At 47.1% G+C, this 18,768-nt stretch overlaps 1 protein-coding gene across 5 annotated transcripts in view; it reads left to right on the top strand.

Moving 5' to 3' along the window:
* Positions 1 to 18,768, top strand: part of MYLK (myosin light chain kinase) — a 1,073,187-nt gene that overhangs the window by 991,472 nt on the left and 62,947 nt on the right. For all 5 annotated transcript variants that reach the window (XM_063934067.1, XM_063934064.1, XM_063934063.1 and 2 more), the window contains one exon: positions 8,899 to 9,022. In XM_063934067.1, the coding sequence (XP_063790137.1) occupies positions 8,899 to 9,022 (124 nt within the window). The remainder of the gene's footprint in view (positions 1 to 8,898; positions 9,023 to 18,768) is intronic.

Here is an 18,768-nt window from a genome sequence, read left to right as displayed (position 1 = left end):
GGGGCACTCAGATTTTTTTTTTACTTAAATTACACAGAGTCACAGCATACCAACATGTAGGGGCTGTGCACCTCAAAACGTTAATATGCTGATGCTGTGTCCTTGCATCATTACAGGGTTTTTTTACAAAATCTCTGAGTGCCCCTGCCTTTTATATTAGGGTTACAATTAATTACAGAGGGCACCTGAGTATCATTTTGTACATCAGAGGAGTGCCAGACTGCCATACATACGCATACAGTAGCATACTTACACACACACACACACACACACACACACACACACACACACACACACACACTATACAGCACACATACATACAGACACAGTATACATGCACACACAGTATATAGCACACACAGTATATAGCACACACAGTATACAGTATATAGCACACATACATACATACATACATACATTCACACACAGTATACAGCACACATACATATACACACAGTATACATGCACACAGCATACATACATACATATACACACACACAGTATACATGCACACAGAATGCATACACACACACACACACACACTATACATATACACAGCATACACACAGTATACATGCACACAGCATACATATGCACACACAATGCATACTTACACATGCAGTACACACACACACACACACACACACACACACACACACACACACCATTAAATGGAAATACAACCCCATCCATCCACATGCTATTCACAGAAACTGCTGCAGAAATAGAAATAGCATGTAACTCTCCCAGCCAGCTTATTTATTATAGACCACACCCCCGACATGTGTGATGCGTACCTGGAGTCAGTGAGCGAGTAGTGGACAGGACACATGCAATATCTGCCCAGTTCCCTCTCCAGGTTCTGTCTCTCTCTATCAATACAGCATGTACTGCCTGAGAGGAGCTGCTGCTGCGCACTGTCGCTGCAGCTCCCCCTACAGGCACCCAGCAGCAAGCTTCTCTCACTGTGTAAGGAGGGAGCTGCTGCGGTCGTGTGGGTGCAGCCTGCGTGAGCTCCTCTACACTGCATACTGTACACACAGAAACAAAAAACATAATTTAGCAGCACTGATGGATCAGCGGCCCAGGGGGGGTTTCTAGGTACTCGGAAACCCCCCCTGCATGCGCGTATGGATCTGGCCGCCTCATCAGTCTTATCTACGGTTTGCACTTCAGGACTGCCACTACCAGTTCCAGGCCCCTGACATTCGGTCTTTCCACGGCACTGAGAGTGTTCACCAAGGTGATGGCAGAGATGATGTTTCTACTTCGCAAACAAGGAGTGAACATAATTCCTTACCTGGATGATCTTCTGATAAAGGCACCGTCCAGGGAGCGGTTGTTGGACAGCATTGGCCTCTCAACCAGACTACTCCTGGATCACGGGTGGATTCTGAATTTACCAAAATCTCACCTGGAACCAACGCAGAGGCTTCCTTTCCTGGGAATGATACTGGACACAGGGTCTCAGAGAGTGTTCCTTCCCTTGGAGAAGGCTATAGTAATCCAGTCGATGGTTCGGGCTGTTCTGATGTCAACTTGGATCTCGGTGCATCTGTGCATTCGCCTTCTGGGGAAAATGGTGCGATGCCCTTCCAGGTGGATCTGTTGAACAAATGGTCCGGATCACATCTTCACATGCATTAGAGGATCTGTCTGTCGCCAAGAGCCCTTGTCTGTCGCCAATCTGTCTGTCGCCAAGAGCTCTTCTGTGGTGGCTACAGACTTCTCACCTCGCCGAGGATCGGAGGTTCGGGATTCAGGATTGGATTCTGCCAACCACAGACGCAAGCCTCAGAGGTTGAAGAGCAGTCACCCGAGGGGTCCAGTTTCAAGGAAGTTGGTCAAGTCGGGAAGTTGTCCTTCCAATAAACATCTTGGAACTCAGGGCAATCTACAATGTCCTTCTGCAGGCCTCATCTCTACTTCGGAATCAGGCCATTCAAGTCCAGTTGGACAATGTAACGGCGGTAACGTAAATAAACTGACAGGGTAGAGCGAAAAGCAGAGCAGCAATGTCAGAGGTGTCAAGAATTCTCCTCTGGGTGAAAAAACACGCCATGGCGTTGTCGGCGGTCTTCATTCCAGGAGTAGACAACTGGGAAACAGACTTCCTCAGCAGACACGACCTGTACCCGGGGGAGTGGAGCCTCCACCCGGAGGTGTTCAGGTGGTTGACATGTCGGTGGGGATATCCTCAGGTCGACATGATGGCCTCTCGACTCAACAAGAAGCTCAAGCTGTATTGTTCCAGGTCGAGAGACCCACAAGCAGTGGCGGTAGATGCTCTGACAACTCCGTGGGTCTACCAGCTGGTGTACGTGTTTCCTCCACTTCCTCTGATCCCAAGAATTCTAAAGAGAATAAAAAGGGAAAAGGTTCAAGCAATACTCATTGCTCCGGACAGGCCTCGAAAGGCCTGGTATGCGGATCTTCTCGGGATACTGATCGAAGACCCGTGGCCTCTACCTCTTCGCGAGGAGCTTCTGCAACAGGGCCTGTTCGTGTATCAAGACTTACCGTGGCTACGTTTAACAGCATGGAAGTTGAATGGCTGATTCTAGCCAGGAGAGGGATTCCTGACAAGGTCATCCCGACTATGATCCAAGCCAGGAAGGGGGTAACGTCGAAACATTACCACCGTGTATGGAAGAAGTATGTCTCTTGGTGTGAGGGCAGACAATATTCTGTGGTGGAATTTCATCTGTGACGTCTCCTGCTTTTTCTGCAGTCCAGAGTGGATGTGGGCCTACGCCTAGGCTCAATTAAAGTCCAGATTTCGGCCTTGTCTATTTACTTTCAGAAACAATTGGCTTCTCTCCCTGAGGTCCAGACGTTCTTGAAAGGTGTTCTGCACATACAGCCTCCCTTTGTGCCTCCCACGGCACCTTGGAATCTCAATTTGGTGCTGCAGTTCCTCCAATCGGACTGGTTTGATCCATTACAGGAGGTAGACGAAAAGTACCTTACGTGGAAGACCGTCACATTTGTTGGCCTTGGCTTCAGCAAGACGTTTGTCAGAGCTGGGGGCATTGTCTCACAATAGCCCCTACTTAATTTTCTGTGAGGACAGAGCTGAGCTCAGGACTAGTCAGCAATTTCTTCCTAAAGTGGTGTCCGCGTTTCACATCATCCAACCTATTGTGGTGCCTGCTGTTACGGACACCTCTGCTACTTAAAAATCTTTGGATGTTGTGAGGGCTTTGTAAAGAGAACAGCTCATGACAGGAAATCGGACTTGCTGTTCGTTCTCTATGATCCCAATAAAATTGTGTGTCCTGCTTCAAAGCAGTCGATTGTACGCTGGATCAGGCTCACTATCCAGCATGCTTATTGCACGGCAGGTTTGCCGGTTCCAAAATCTGTACAGGCCCACTCTACTAGGTCGGTGGGTTCTTCTTGGCCGGCTGCCCGGGGTGTCTCAGCTTTACAGCTCTGCTGAGCAGCTACTTGGTCAGGTTCAAACACGTTTGCAAAGATTTATAAGTTCGATACTTTGGCCTCTGAGGACCTTCAGTTTGGTCAATCAGTTCTACAGGAACCTCAGCACTCTCCCACATGGTTTGAGAACTTTGGTACTTCCCCATGGTACTAAATAGATTCCCAGTATCACCGAGGACGTAAGAGAAAATGGGATTTTAATTACCTATCGGTAAATCCTTTACGCGTATCCCATAGGGGATTCTGGGTGCTTCGTTCTTCCTGCACTGGCACTTAGTTAAGTATTCTGGTTTGGTTCAGCTGTCCCTGTTCATGTTTCAAGTTTGGTTAGCATGGATTTCCTATTGTTCTGTGTGTGCTGGTTCGTAATCTTACCACTTTCCTTATCTATCCTTCTGTCAAAGTATGTCCGTCTCCTCGGGCACAGTTTCCTAGACTGAGTCTGGTGGGGGGGGCATAGAGGGAGGAGCCAGCGTACACTATCAAATTCTTAAAGTGCCCAAGGCTCCTAGTGGACCCGTCTATGGGGGTCATTCCAAGTTGGTCGCTCGCTAGCTGTTTTTAGCCGCCGTGCGAATGCATAGTCGCCGCCCACAGGGGAGTGTATTTTAGCTTTGCAAGTGTGCGAACGCCTGTGCAGCTGAGCAGTACAAAAACAGCTTGTGCAGTTTCTGAGTAGGTCTGAACTTACTCAGCCGCTGCGATCACTTCAACCTGTCCGGGGCCGGAATTGACGTCAGACACCCGCCCTGCAAATGCTTGGACACGCCTGCGTTTTTCCAACCACTCCCTGAAAACGGTCAGTTGACACCCATAAATTCATTCTTCCTGTCAATCTTCTTGCGATCGGCTGTGCGAATGGATTCTTCGTTGAATCCATCTACCAGCAACGATCCGCTTTGTACCCATACGAAGGGCCTGCGCATTGCGGCGCATACGCATGCGCAGTAGTAACCTGATCGCTGCACTACAAAAAATGGCAGCGTGCGATCAGATCGGAATGACCCCCTATATCCCATGGTACTAAATGGATTCCCAGTATCCCCTACGGCCTGCGGACTACGAGAAAAGGATTTCCTGGTGGGTAATTAAAATCCTAGTTTTACAGTTAGGGGTGTCCAATGCTTCAGGATAGCCTCAACCCCAGGAACTGAAAAGTTGTTGTAGCTGCCAATTGGGTAATCCATGGCAACTATCCAGAGCCGTAACTAGTCTTTTTGGTGCGCTGTACCATAGAGATTATTGACACCCATGCCCCTCCCCTCCATTTTAACAACAGGGACATAAGGCGTGTGCCTCGTGGGGAAAGGGCATGGCAATATTGATCCCAGAGAAAGCTCATTACTATGATGCTCTTGAGAGCTTGTTCTTGTTCAGTTACAATACCATTTATTAAATAACACATTTCAATATAGTGCCATATCCAGGATTTAAACCTATAACCTGTTGAAATATAATCAAATCCCCTACTCGTTGAACTGTTTAATCCTGCATAAAAACTGAGGTCCTAATTCAGACCTGATTGTAGCCGTGCAAAATTTAGCATGGCTATGATCAGTTTCACAGACATGCGGGGGGACGCCCAGCACAGGGCTAGTCCGCCCCCTACCAGCGCAGCTCCTGCTCGTCTCTTCCTGGGTCACAGCGGCTGGCCGCGCAGCCGCCACGGCCTGCCCCCCACACGGTCCAGGCACGCCTACGTTGCCCGGACTGCGCCCCCAAACGACGCCGGCACGCCCTCTCCCGCCCAGCGAACGCCTCTGCCTGTCAATCAGGTCTGATATGGCCATCGGCTCTCTGGCATGCACATGCACACTGCGGCGCATGCGCACTTCAGACCTCATCGCCCGCTGTGCGAAAAAGCACAGCAGCGATCAGGTCTGAATTAACCCCTATGAACACTATGGGGTATATTCAATTAGGGTCGGATCCATTCCGACATGCATTTGTCGGAATGGATCTGACAACCCCTATTCAATCCCATCTCAATTCAACTTTAAAAAAAGTCGAATTAAGATGAGACCTGTGAGCGGAGGAGACCAGGATGGAGACCAGCGGGGAGAGCCGTGGGCAGACGCAGGAGAGCAGCGCTACAGTAGCGCTGCAGAAGGATGTCTTACAGCCGCCAGACCTCATGGCAGTGTCCACCCGGCTCCAGCAAGCGTGACCTCACTTGCTGGAGCCGGGTGGACCCTGCCGTGAGTGGCGCGGCTGTGACACATCCTCCTGCAGTGCTGTGCTGTAGCGCTGCTCTCCCCTGTCTGCCCGCGGCTCTCCCCTGTCTGCCTGCAACTCTCCCCCCTCTCCTCCTCTAAGGTCCCTCATCTCAGTCCGACATTTTTTTATGTCAGACTGAGATGGTCGGAAACGGGGCCAAATCCTGTCGAATTTGGCCCCGTTTCCCTCAAAAGTACGTGAATCGGCAGCTATACCGCCGACTCACGTACTATTCGACAAATCAAATTCACAGACTCATCGAATAAAAATAGCGGGGACTGAATAGGTTGAATCACGATTCGACCTTAAAAAGTCGAACACTGACGTCTTTTCAACAGACGGCAGCTTTCGACCCTAATTGAATATAACCCTATATGAAGCTACTGGTACTTTGTAAAAAAAATTATCAGCATTGCAATTGAGCAGATCTATGTAGTGTGCAGCCACCTATCCAATCTCTTGCAGCCACACACCACATAGATCTGCTCAGCGCAATACTGATCCTCTTACAAGGTAAACTTCAAATAGAATTCTCTATCTTAGAAATGTCTACCTTTCTATGCAAGAGCAGATAGCTCAATGAATAGATTATCTGACTGCAATCCCACAGGCAATAGTTTGAAATCCTGAGTATATCAACATCTTAGAATGTAAAAAAGAACAGTGTGATTGAATAACAAAGAAATCTCAACTTGAATTCATGAATGCTGTATAGAAATTAGTAACAGTAGGGGTCAGGGTAGATGACGGGCGGTCAGGAGATGCTGGGCTTTAAAAAGGGGGGAAGCTGCAAGTGAAAGTAATCAAAACAGGTAATTGAGAAGTGCAGCCAACAGCACCCCCTACCTTGCAGCACTATGGGGGTCATTCCGAGTTGTTCGCTCGTTATTTTTTGGTCGCAACGGAGCAATTAGTTGCTAATGCGCATGCGCAATGTCCGCAGTGCGACTGCGCCAAGTAAATTTGCTATGCAGTTAGGAATTTTACTCACGGCATTACAAGGTTTTTTCTTCGTTCTGGTGATCGTAATGTGATTGACAGGAAGTGGGTGTTTCTGGGCGGAAACTGGCCGTTTTATGGGAGTGTGTGAAAAAACGCTACCGTTTCTGGGAAAAACGCGGGAGTGGCTGGAGAAACGGGGGAGTGTCTGGGCGAACGCTGGGTGTGTTTGTGACGTCAAACCAGGAACGACAAGCACTGAACTGATCGCACTGGCAGAGTAAGTATCGAGCTACTCAGAAACTGCACAGAGAAGTCTTCTCGCAATATTGCAAATCTTTCGTTCGCAATTTTGATAAGCTAAGATTCACTCCCAGTAGGCGGCGGCTTAGCGTGTGCAAAGCTGCTAAAAGCAGCTTGCGAGCGAACAACTCGGAATGACCCCCTATGTGCAGTACCCCCTCCGAACACACCTAGTTATGGCCCTGCAACCACCCAATTAGCTGCATTTGGTTCCTCAAGTTAACCTCCAGTTTGTAAGAAGGACTTTTATCACCGGGTGGGGAAGCTATACCCAACTATGACTTCTTGTTAGTGGCTCTATTTGTTTGGCAGAGGTTTATTGTAAAAATATTATGTTTAAACAGAGTACCACTTTAATTCAGGGCTCCGAATTCTAGATTTTCTAACATTATAAATTCCTATACAATATATTCGGAACTATCTGCACTTGTAGAGGGGCTTCCCCTGGTTCTGCATCTGTCATTTTAGAGGTACTTCTGGTGGAACTGTCCCAGTTAGTATACAGTGGCATCTGCTGGTATTGTCCCAGGGTGAGATGTACTATACCTTGGAGCGTATAAAAATGAAGAGAGAGATAAAGTACCAGCCAATCAGTTCCTAACTGCCATATTACAGGCTGTGTTTGAAAAATGACAGGAGCTGATTGGTTGGTAGTTTATCTTTTTCCACTTTATCACTCTCCAAAGCTTAGTACATCTGCTGCCCAGTCAAAATATCTGTCTTTCTTACTGACGCTGTCACTATAGAGGTGCTTCCTGTGTTACTGTAGCTGTCATTTACCACTAGCATCCTTACCTGTGATCTCCGACTCCGCCAGACATATTCAGCTGAGCACCCCACCTGCACACACTCTAATTCAGATATTGAGTTCATAACCACTTTATAGATCATAAACTTCCACTCAGCAGTCACATAAACAAAAGTATACTGTAATCTAAGCAGAGATACCATCTTCATTCAAATACTGATCTACTTGCTGACCCCATTCCGACTGTGCTCTGGTGCTCATTAGGGATATTATTATGCTTGGAAATTCTTCCTTAAGTAATGGGATTTGATTTATGCCCTTTTTTGGTCTGTTAGTGGCTCATGTAAACTTTGTTTCAGATAAACTGGCTGTGAGATTTTCCCCTTAACTCTTCGTAGGTTTATGTTTACACCGCATCAGTCACAGATGTTTAGTGGGTAAAGAGTCTGCTCCAGAGTACTTTATACTGTATGTGTGTATATATGTACATACATACATACAGTTATAGTCCTGAAATGTTGGATGAGTTAGAGGGGGTGTTCTGCTTATAAAATGTCAGTAAGCTACATAGGCAAATTGGATAATTAATAATGTTTATTTTATCCTGTGTTTTTGATGGGACTGTCATTTTTTTCACTGTTATCTTTGATTGTCCCAGCATGCCACAGCAGTACAGTTAGGGAATGCTTGTATCATGTTGGGGGTTATATTTTTACAACGGTAATTCAAAAATGCTTAACTTAAATGGAAATGTACAGTATGTATTGATGTTCACGTGTGTGTGCATGTTTATTTGTGTATATATGTGTGGACATGCATTTGTGTGGACGTGTATTTATAGCTGTATGCAAATGTGTATGGATATGTACTGTGTGAATATGTGTGTGCATTTATGTACAATATGGCTATGCATTTGTATACAGATGTAGCCAAGCTCATCCAGCCTGTGACTCAGCCGCACGGGCACATGTGCTACGCGTAGGTGAGTGTGCAACTAAGCACGCTGCCCATGTACTCCTATGGGCGTGTGTAGTTAGATGCATACGCGCTTCCTACTAACGAGGCCACACTTTCTACAGAATGCCTACGTTGCTGTGAGTATGCAAAGTTGCAGGCTTGATGAGCGTGGCCACATCTCTATGTGTTTATATGCATATACGAGGTGCATGTGTGTGTATGTATGTATGTATGTATGTATGCGTGCAATGGCTACTCCACAGTTTTAACCAACCATTGCTTTCGTATTGCAGAGAATACACCAAATCTAAAAGTTTTATTTGGAACCCCTGAATTTGTGGCCCCTGAGGTGATTAACTATGAGCCCATCGGGTATGCCACTGACATGTGGAGTATTGGAGTCATCTGCTACATTCTGTAAGTTACATTAGAGGAAATGTTTCTGTAGTGATCAGCTCAGACATATTCTACTTGTGCTATTGTTGTGCTTTATATTTCCCTCCCTTCTTCCACTCCTCCGCAGTTTACAACAAGTGTGCAACCAATGGGTGACAGAGATTCTATAATATCCCTTTTCCATCAAAAACCTGGGTCCAACCCAGGTAATTGAACACAGTTTCAAGCCATGTCACATGAAACCCCATTCACACTGCCGGCTGTATGTATTGAAGTACGAGATCGCTGGAGGTGCGGGATGCCAACTAATCTCAGACGTGTTTTTAAAGGGGCAAACACTTACAAAGCAAAACCATGCCTTGTAAGTGATTGGCCAACCAGCACCTCCAGCGATCTCGGACTCCATTACACCGCGTCGAATAGGTTAGACCAGGGTTAGTGGCGGGTCTTCCCTCTGCGGGTTCTTGGCGATGACTTCTCTAAGTGCCAGTGAGCCGGCTCTCCATAAGCTTTTAGCTCCTCCCTGGGTCCAACCCAGGTAGCTGCTCGTGTCCAATTCCTGAGTCATTGGACCAAGGTTATTTTTCAAGGACCCTTTTCTTTTTTCCATCCTGACCAGGGCAGAGGAAAAGGGGTATACAGTAACTGTCCTGCAGGAACATCTCCTGCCTGCTAAAGTGCTGCTATTTTCCACGGTTTACTTTCACATTCCAAGCAAGAAATTGTTTCCACTATCTGTCAAAATGGTTCATGTCCCATTCCTTTAAATGGATATTAGAATGGCAAAGAGTGATCGTCATGTGAGAAGCAGAAATTACATTCCGGCTTGCACTCAGATTATTATGGAGACAGGGTTAGAACAGAGTATTTATATTGTACAGCTCAGAGATCTTCTATAGGATACATTAATGCACTACAATATGTTTATTTTATTTATATGTTAAAGAGCATCTTCTCATTCTGTGCCTGCTACTTATGGCTCCAAAGTGCTGAGTATTGTATTATACAGATATTACTCTTTTTTTAATAAGACCAACAGTACTATAAGCAAATACAGAAAGAAAGGTACATACAAGTCATGATATTAGCAGAGTCTATAAAATAATAGACTGGTATATGACTCCAATATAGCCTCAAACATTGTCATTAACAATTCATAATAAAAAATGTGGGTATACTACAAGTTGGTTTAATCAAGAAATTAAAAATATGAAAGGAACAAAAATAAAGATTCTATGAGAAGAGAAGACATAGGGCTATATTCAATTGCAGTCGAAAACTGCCGTCTGTCGAAAAGACGTCCGTTTTCGACTTTTTGAGGCTGAATCCTGATTCGACCTATTCAGAGCTATTCGTCTTGTTGAAAAGCACGTGGATCGGCGGAACAGCTGCCGATCCACGTGTTGATGTCGAAAACGGGGCCAAATCCGACAGGTTTTGGCCCCCTTTTCGACTATCTCAATCCGACATCAAAATGATGTCGGAATGAGATGGACCCAGAGGAGGCGAGGGGGGGGGGAGCCGCAGGGAGACGCGGGGACAGGCGGCGGGCATACAGGAGATCAGCGCTACGATCAGCGCTGCAACTTGATGTCACTCGCCCGCCCGACCTCACGGCAGTTTCCACCCGGCTCCTGCTGGAGCTGAGTGGAAGCTGCCGTGAGGTCGGGCGGGTGAGTGATCTCCTCTGGCTGCCGCCGGCTGTCCCTCCGCGGCTCGCCCCCCCCCCCTCTCCTCCTCTGGGTCCCATCTAAAATTCGGCTCCCGACATCAGCAAGTGTGTATACACATGCCCATGTCGGGTCCCGTCACGGACGACAACGCATAATTTTCGATGTCGTCCTAGTGTGTACACATCCTTACATAGAACTGGAGAGAGATAACAATAATTTACTGTAGTTAGCACTTACAGTTAGAGAAAAGGGAAAACGGGGGGAGAGCAGGGGAAGCTTGTCGGCCATATCTGATATGAGTGGGCTTAAGGTATGCAGTGTAGTCTGAGGTCTCCTTGAATCTCAGCCAGTCAAACCGAGTGGCAGTGAAGTCAGCACTCATCGGCTTAGTGGAGGACGTAAGATCTTCCATTGTCATATAGAGATTAATCCTCCGGCACCATTAAGAGTTGGGGGGTATAGGATCTCCAGAAACAGGGAATGGTTGCTCTTGCTAGTCTTAAAAGATGATGGAGTAGTGATTTTAAAAAATACTTGAGAGAGGGTCATAATCATAAGGCTGAAAATGCAAAATTCAGGGGTATTGGGGGAGTGAAAGTGCAGTGATTGTCACAGAGACTCTTTGAACTGCTTGCCAGAAGCTGGCCAATGTTGGACAATACCACCAAATTTGAAGCAGAGTACCTGGCACCTGACCAAGTATACCCGTGCGTATACATTGTGGCAAAGATGACACCAGCTACAGCTGTACTTAACTGGAACGGGTGCCAAAGAAATGAAAACATCCCCTGAAGCCCCTCAACGGCATGACCAGGTGTGGAGACATTCAAGGCCACTGATTTGTCATAGTTTATTTTATTGTTAGACAAGAAACTAAATCTGTGGAACTCTTGCATGAGAGCAGGGAGAGAGGTCACAGGTATGGAGATGGGGGCAAAGACATCATCGATGAATAACACCAATTTATGTTCAGCAAATTCAGCACAGTCTTGTCTGGAAGAGTTTATTAAGGGACATATGTGCTGCAGTAAGTTAATTAAGAACCTCTGATGAGAAAGATGATTTATGGGACATATGAAGAGCTTTAAATAATGTAATTCTTTATTCAAGAGTTTTCACATGGTTAAATCATAACACATGAAAAAGAAAAAACATACAGTACAAACCAATACAAGAAACATATGAATGTTGTTATCAGGAAACACCAAAAATAGACATATTGCATAATCAAAGGAAGTACAATATTTAGCAAGACCAAGTATCATTAACGGAGCATATAACCTCTTGGTGTACGGAGGTAAGGCGAAACCAATAAGGGACATGATACACAAAAGAGAAACTTTTCAACAGAAAAGAAAAACTCATTACGCTGGAGGAACTCCATTAGGCCTACTAAAACCCAGCTGAAAAAGAGTCCTTGCAACCAGTGCTTAAAGTGGTCCTAGAGAGGTAGTGGAACTCACCCCCCCTCCCCACGGCGCCCATGTAATAAAGATATTGCGCACGCTGTAAACGCGCGCCTCAAAAAAGGGGTGGGGACTCAAAAAGAAAGGGGCATGGTCATACAATAGTAATAATGCCCACAGTGATAGCACCCCATAATACACATAATGCCCACAGCAGTAGTGCCCCTTATACAATGCCCACAGTAGTAGTGCTCCTTATGCAGTGTACACTGTACTGGTAGTGCCCACAGTGGTAGTGCCCCTTATATTGAGCCCATAGTAGTAGTGCCCCTTATGCAATGCCCGCAATAGTAGTGCCCCTTATGTCCCCAGGAGTGATGCCCCTTATGAAGTGCCCCCTTTACAATGCCCTCATTAGTAGTGCCCGCAGTAGTACGGCCATTAATGGTAATGCCCCTGTGTAGTATTGCCCCCAGTAGTAATGTTGCCTGTAGTAATGCACCCAGTCGTTTAGCCCCCTGTAGTTTAGCCCCAGTACTTATGCCCCCACTGGTAATGCCCCTGCAGTTATGACCCCAGTAGTTTACCCACCCCCCTTTAGTTTAGCCTCCCAGTGGTTATGCCCCCCAGTAGTTTAGCCCCAGTAGTTTGTCCCTTGTAGTTTAGCCACCTGTAGTAATGCCCCCCTGTAGTATGCCCCCTTGTAGTTTAGCCCCTGTAATTATGCCCCCAGTAGTTTAGCCCCTGTAGTTATGCCCCCTTGTAGTTTAGCCCCCAGTAGTAATGCCCCCAGTAGTAATGCCTCCAAGTAGTAATGCCCCTGTAGTAATACCTCCAGTAGTAATGCCCCCAAGTAGTAATGCGCCTGTAGTTATGACCTCCTGTAGTTATGCCCTCCTGTAGTTTGCCCTCAGTAGCTTGCCCTCTTGTAGTTTGCCCCCCAGTAGTTTGTCCCCAGTAGATGCCCCTCAGTAGTAATGCCCCCCAGTAGTTTTCCCCCAGTAGATGCCCCTCAGTAGTAATACCCCCCCAGTAAATTGACCCCAGTAGATGCGCCGCTACAGAAAGGAAAAAACAAAACAAAAATCTCAATACTCACCAAGCCCTGCACCCGTGTCCAGCCGCTGCAGTCCTCTGGGCGTCCGCTCCTCGGCCTCCAGCTGCCGCTGTGGAGAGAGAGCCGTGCGCCCGCTGGTAACATAAATCTCACCGGGCGCCCGGCATCTCCCTGCAGCACCAGCCACACTTCGGGTTGGGTGAGCCGGAGGAGGCAGAACTTCGTTCCGTCTCCAGGTGGAAATGACGGAATGCATTTCTGCCCTGTTCCGGCTAACTTTAACCCCTGCTTGCAACAGAAAAGAAAAACATTTTATGCTGGAAGAACTCCATTAGGCCTACTAAAACCCAGCTGAAAAAGAGTCCATCTGTCCCATAACTTATGGGATTTAGGAAGAGCCTTTTGACTAGTATAGACATGGTGATGAATGTAATGAGTTCGGAGGCCGTGCGGGATGCTGGTCGAACTCGGACATATTTTTAAAGGGGTATTCACTTACAAGGCAAGGAGGTAGGAGGAGTGTATACAGGGCCAGATATGGGTGCCAAATGTCCAGGGGGAGGAGTTGGCTGATTGGGTATGCTATATAGGGGACAGAGGGTTTGACTGGTGGTATGGGTTCCAGGATGTTTTTGATGCACTGTTGCTGTTCTTGATAAAGGTCCCTACCCCTAGAATGTAAGCTCTCACGAGTAGGGCCCTCTTCCCTCATGTGCTCACCCTTTTCTTCTTTAATAATTCTCAACTGCCCAAATCACAGTTTTTGGGCCACCTGGAACTTATCTCTGTCATTTACTGGTGTAGTTATGCTTAGTTACCCTGTACTTGTCCAAAATTGATTTCAACTGTAAGTCACTGTTTTGATTATGTGCATATGTACTCTGTAATTGGGCGCTGCGGAACCCTTGTGGCGCCATATAAATAAATGATAATAATAATAATAAAGGGACCAAAACGTTGACACGCCGTTGGGCTTTTTCTGATGCTGCTATGATTGAATAAAAACCAGTTTTTTGGATTTATTGGTGAGTGCCTATACCTTGTGGATTTTTATTATCTGGTCTGTCGGCCGTTATGGAGCACCGCTTGATGTTATGCTGAAGCTGTGAGTGCGGTCCCAAGCTACTATATATATATATATATATATATATATATTTACACTAAAAGGAAGAAGTCAATAAAGAAGTCCGCTGGTGAGTGACGAGCTGTGATGCCTCTGGCTGGGACATCCGTGCTGCTGAGACCCGCTCCGTGCGCCCCTTCACTTCCGGTCGTGGCTGCTCTCTCTGCACTCCGGCGGCGGTTGCTGTGTCTGCGGCTCCATGTTGAATCGGGGGCTGCTGCCTGCCTGGGACTGGTAATCCGGGAGCCGCGGCGCCCCGCAGAATGAACGGCCGCCATCTTCCTCTCCTCCCCGCTGTAGACGCCTGCTGGATCTGGCGGGAGCTTGTGGCTACTGTAGTGGCGCTGATTAGCCTAAGTGGTCACCAGGAAGGTGACTGTCCTCCACTGTGTACCCATTGCTGACCTGGGTGTGGCTGTCTGCATCCATGTGGAGCTCAGTTGCCATCCTGGTGGCCTAGTGGTGTCGGCCTGGCCACCATTTTGGATGGGGCTTGCACACCACCTACATTCTACAGCCTAGATACTGCATTACTCCAGTGTCACAGCCTGAGGACACGGCTGTAGACCCCAGTTACAGATGCTCCTCTGTTATACTTTATCAGTGTTGCCATATTCTGGTTGTTACAGACGCTCTCCTGTTATGAAAAAACTGTGCTGCTTTCTTTTGGCTGTTACGGGTGCTCTCCTGTTGTATTATATGGGTTCACTACGATATGCCGGCGGTCGGGCTCCTGGCGACCAGCATACCGGCGCCGGGAGGCCGACCGCCGGCTTACCGACAGTGTGGCGAGCGCAAATGAGCCCCTTGCGGGCTCGCTGCGCTCACCACGCTACGGGCACGGTGGCGCGCTACGCCACGCTACGGGCACGGTGGCGATGTTTTTGATGCACTGTTGCTGTTCTTGATAAAGGTCCATAAAGGGACGGGCGCTCTCCTGTTATATTATATGGGTTCACTATGATATGCCGGCGGTCGGGCTCCCGGCGACCAGCATACCGGCGCCGGGAGGCCGACCGCTGGCTTACCGACAGTGTGGCGAGCGCAAATGAGCCCCTTGCGGGCTCGCTGCGCTCGCCACGCTACGGGCACGGTGGCGCGCTACGCGCGCCACACTATTTTATGTTTTTGATGCACAGTTGCTGTTCTTGATAAAGGTCCATAAAGGGACCAAAACGTTGACTCGACAGCCGGCATACCGACACTTATTCTCCCTCGTGGGGGTCCACGACCCCCCTGGAGGGAGACTCCAGGGGGGTCGTAGACCCCCACGAGGGAGAATAAGTGTCGGTATGCCGACTGTCGGGCTCCCGGCGCCAATATGCTGGTCGCCGGGAGCCCGACTTCCGGCATACTGAAGACCACCCATATTATATCAGTACAGACGCTCTCCTGTTATATTAGTGCGGCTGCACTTTACAAACTACAAATGCTCTCCTGTTATATTATATCAGTGCTGCTGTATTTGGGATATTCTAGACCCTCTCCTGTTATATTCTGTTAGTGCAGTTTCCTTTTGGAGTAGCTGTTCTGTATATGCAAATATGGGGAAGCATGGGCATGCATCCAGTGTCGCAAAAAAACTTGAGAGGTATGCCAGAACCCCACAGTCACCCACTTCTGACAGTCAAAGTGCTCCCTCGCCTCCCTCTCTTCCTCAGATTGATGATGCTGGTGGCAGTAGTGACCCACAGCACTCTACTCAACAAATCTTGCAAGCTATAGCTGCATCGGAGCAGAGAGTAATTGACAAGATTAGTCAGGTTCAGATTGATGTCTCCCTGCTTTGTCAAAATTTCCAAAAAATCATGAAGCCGGTTGGTGAGACTGAGCACTGTATCTCCGACCTGGAGAATGTTACTAACCCTTTAAAGTGTAAAGTGGATGATCTCTCATCTCAGATGGCCACCATCCAAGCTAAATTGTCGGATGTAGAGGGGCGACTGAGGCGCAACAATGTTCAATTTGTGGGGCTTCCTGAGAGGGCTGAGGGCACTGCTCCTGAAAAGTTTTTGGAGGATTGGCTGAGCAGTCTCTTTGCTAGAGATGCTTTTAGTCCTCAATTTGTGGTGGAACGGGCTCATAGGCTTCCTCCACGGCCTCCTCCGCCTGGAGCCCCTGCTCGGACCTTCATTGCTCGATTCCTTAATTTTAAGGACAGAGACATTGTTTTGCTGGCCCTCTCCAGTTTGAAAATCATTCTATAGCTGCCTTTCCGGATTTCACTCTGGATGTACAAAAATCCTGTGCTCAATTTATACAAGTCAAGCGTAAATTGCGGGACTGCAGTGTTCAGTACTCCATGCTGTTTACGGCCAGATTTCGGGTAATTCATGACAACACTACCCATTTCTTTACCAATCCATGTGATGCGGAAGACTGGCTTGAGAGGCAGCCTCGCGCTCCGCACTGAGGGTCACTTGTTGCAAAAATGGCTAATATGACTTAACTATTTGGCATGTTTTAATATGTCTTTTGACTGCATTTCTTATGTTATATCTGTAATGTGCCATATGTTATAGGTTTTCTGATGGTCTTCTATATATGTGGGTGTACACGCATGTGCATATTGATTTTGGGGTACGTATAGGAATATGTGCATTTGTACGCTTGGTTCACCAGGGAAACAAATATTCATGTTAGCTAGGGAGTCTTCTGCTGGATTTAGCTGTAGGGACTTTTTCTTTACACCCTAGCATTTGGTTTAATTTGTTTTAATGTAAGTTTGTTGTAATTGTTTTTGTATGGGTCTTAGGTATGCCTCAGGTTTTGTAGGTTATACGGGGCGGGTTAGGGAAGGGTTAGTTTTTTTTCTTTATGTCATTGCCATTACTAAACTCTGTTTGTGTATGCCCACCTATATGTTGGTGAGAGTTAGTACTGTAAATGGTATAGTACTTTTTTGCGTTAAATGCTGAAGATGTTTTGCAACGTGTCCTATGTGTGTGGTCATACGGGCCAAAGTGATTTGTGCCAGTGGTTGTAGTGTTCCTCCTCTCTTTCCTTTTTTTCATCCTGTTAGCTATCTCTGTCTCTTGATTCTCTATGGCCGCCGTTGATGGGGGCTTCACCTGCTTGCCTGGAATGTTCGTGTTATAAATGACAAGGTTAAGAGGCCCTTACTTTTATTGCAGATCAGAAAATATCGGGCAGATATAGTGTGTCTCTCGGAGACCCATTTAACAGGCAGTAGGGTCTTGGTTCTTAAAAGGCCTTGGGTAGGGCACATATATAATTCCACGCTTCCACATAATTCTAGGGGTGTCTCCATTCTTATTAAAAAATCTATACAGTTTCAATTAGAGTCCAGTCATATTGATAGCCCAGGCAGATATATCTTTCTTCGTGCAGTTGTTGATCGAATCACACTTCATATACTTGCTATTATGTCCCACCTCAATATAATAATGAAGTGCTCCGCCAGGCAGCTAAATTTATTGCTCGATCTCCAGCTACACCAGTAATTTATATGGGGGATTTTAATTATGTTATGGACCACTACTTAGATTGTTGGAAGGGTACTGCTGTGCCTGCTTCTCATCCTCCCTCTCCAACTCCATTTGCACATCTAGTTGCAGAGTTGGGTGGGTGGATATATGGAGATATCGCAATCCCTCTGTTGCTCAATATTCATGTTATTCCACTTCTTTTCATAGGGTGTTGTAGTGTATCCCGGCGGCTGGGCTCCCGGCGACCAGCATACTGGCGCCGATATTCCGACCGCCAGCATACCGACAGCTGGGCGAGCGCAAATGAGCCCCTTGCAGGCTCGCTGCGCTCGCCACACTGTGGGCACGGTGGCATGCTTCGCATGCCACGTTATCTATTCTCCCGCCAGGGGGGTCGCGGACCCCCAAGAGGGAGAAAAAGTGTCGGTATGCCGGCTGTCGGGATTCCGGCGCCGGTATACTGTGCGCCGGGATCCCGACAGCTGGCAAACTGAAGATCACCCCTTTTCATACTATGTCACGCATAGATTTGGTTTTAATTTCCCCAGAATTGTCTTCGGATATAGCAGATGTAGCCTATTTGTCTAGAGGAATATCAGATCACTGTCCTCTGCTACTTATGTTAAATACGCTTCAGGCCAAGGGGACCAGATTTTGGAAACTTAATCCTTTCTGGCTGACCTTAATGCCTACTGGCTCAGACTTAATTGCTGATTGACAGGGGTTTCAGTCCGATAACTCTTCACATCCGGACCTTTTATTTAGACATGACGCTTTTAAGGCCTATATTAGAGGCTCCTTCATTAAATATACTGTACTGTATCTCTGAGATCAAATTGTTTAATAGACAAGAGGAGTCTCGCCTTGATCGGTTATGTCAGCAGTTGGAGGCTCAGTTTATCCTCTGTCATTCGTGTATTGATAGAGGGCTATGGCTGGATGCGCAGGGGGAGTGGACTGAATATATTTTTGAAAAATCCAGGCGTAGGTTGCTATTTTCTAAACATGAGCACTATTTCCAGGCTGAAATAAGAGGCAGATATTTGGCATATCTAGCGA

Source organism: Pseudophryne corroboree, chromosome 7, assembly GCF_028390025.1.
Source record: "Pseudophryne corroboree isolate aPseCor3 chromosome 7, aPseCor3.hap2, whole genome shotgun sequence".
NCBI lineage: Eukaryota > Metazoa > Chordata > Amphibia > Anura > Myobatrachidae > Pseudophryne > Pseudophryne corroboree.
The sequence above is the reverse complement of the archived record's forward strand: the minus strand, read 5'-3'. Positions and strand labels throughout refer to the sequence as shown.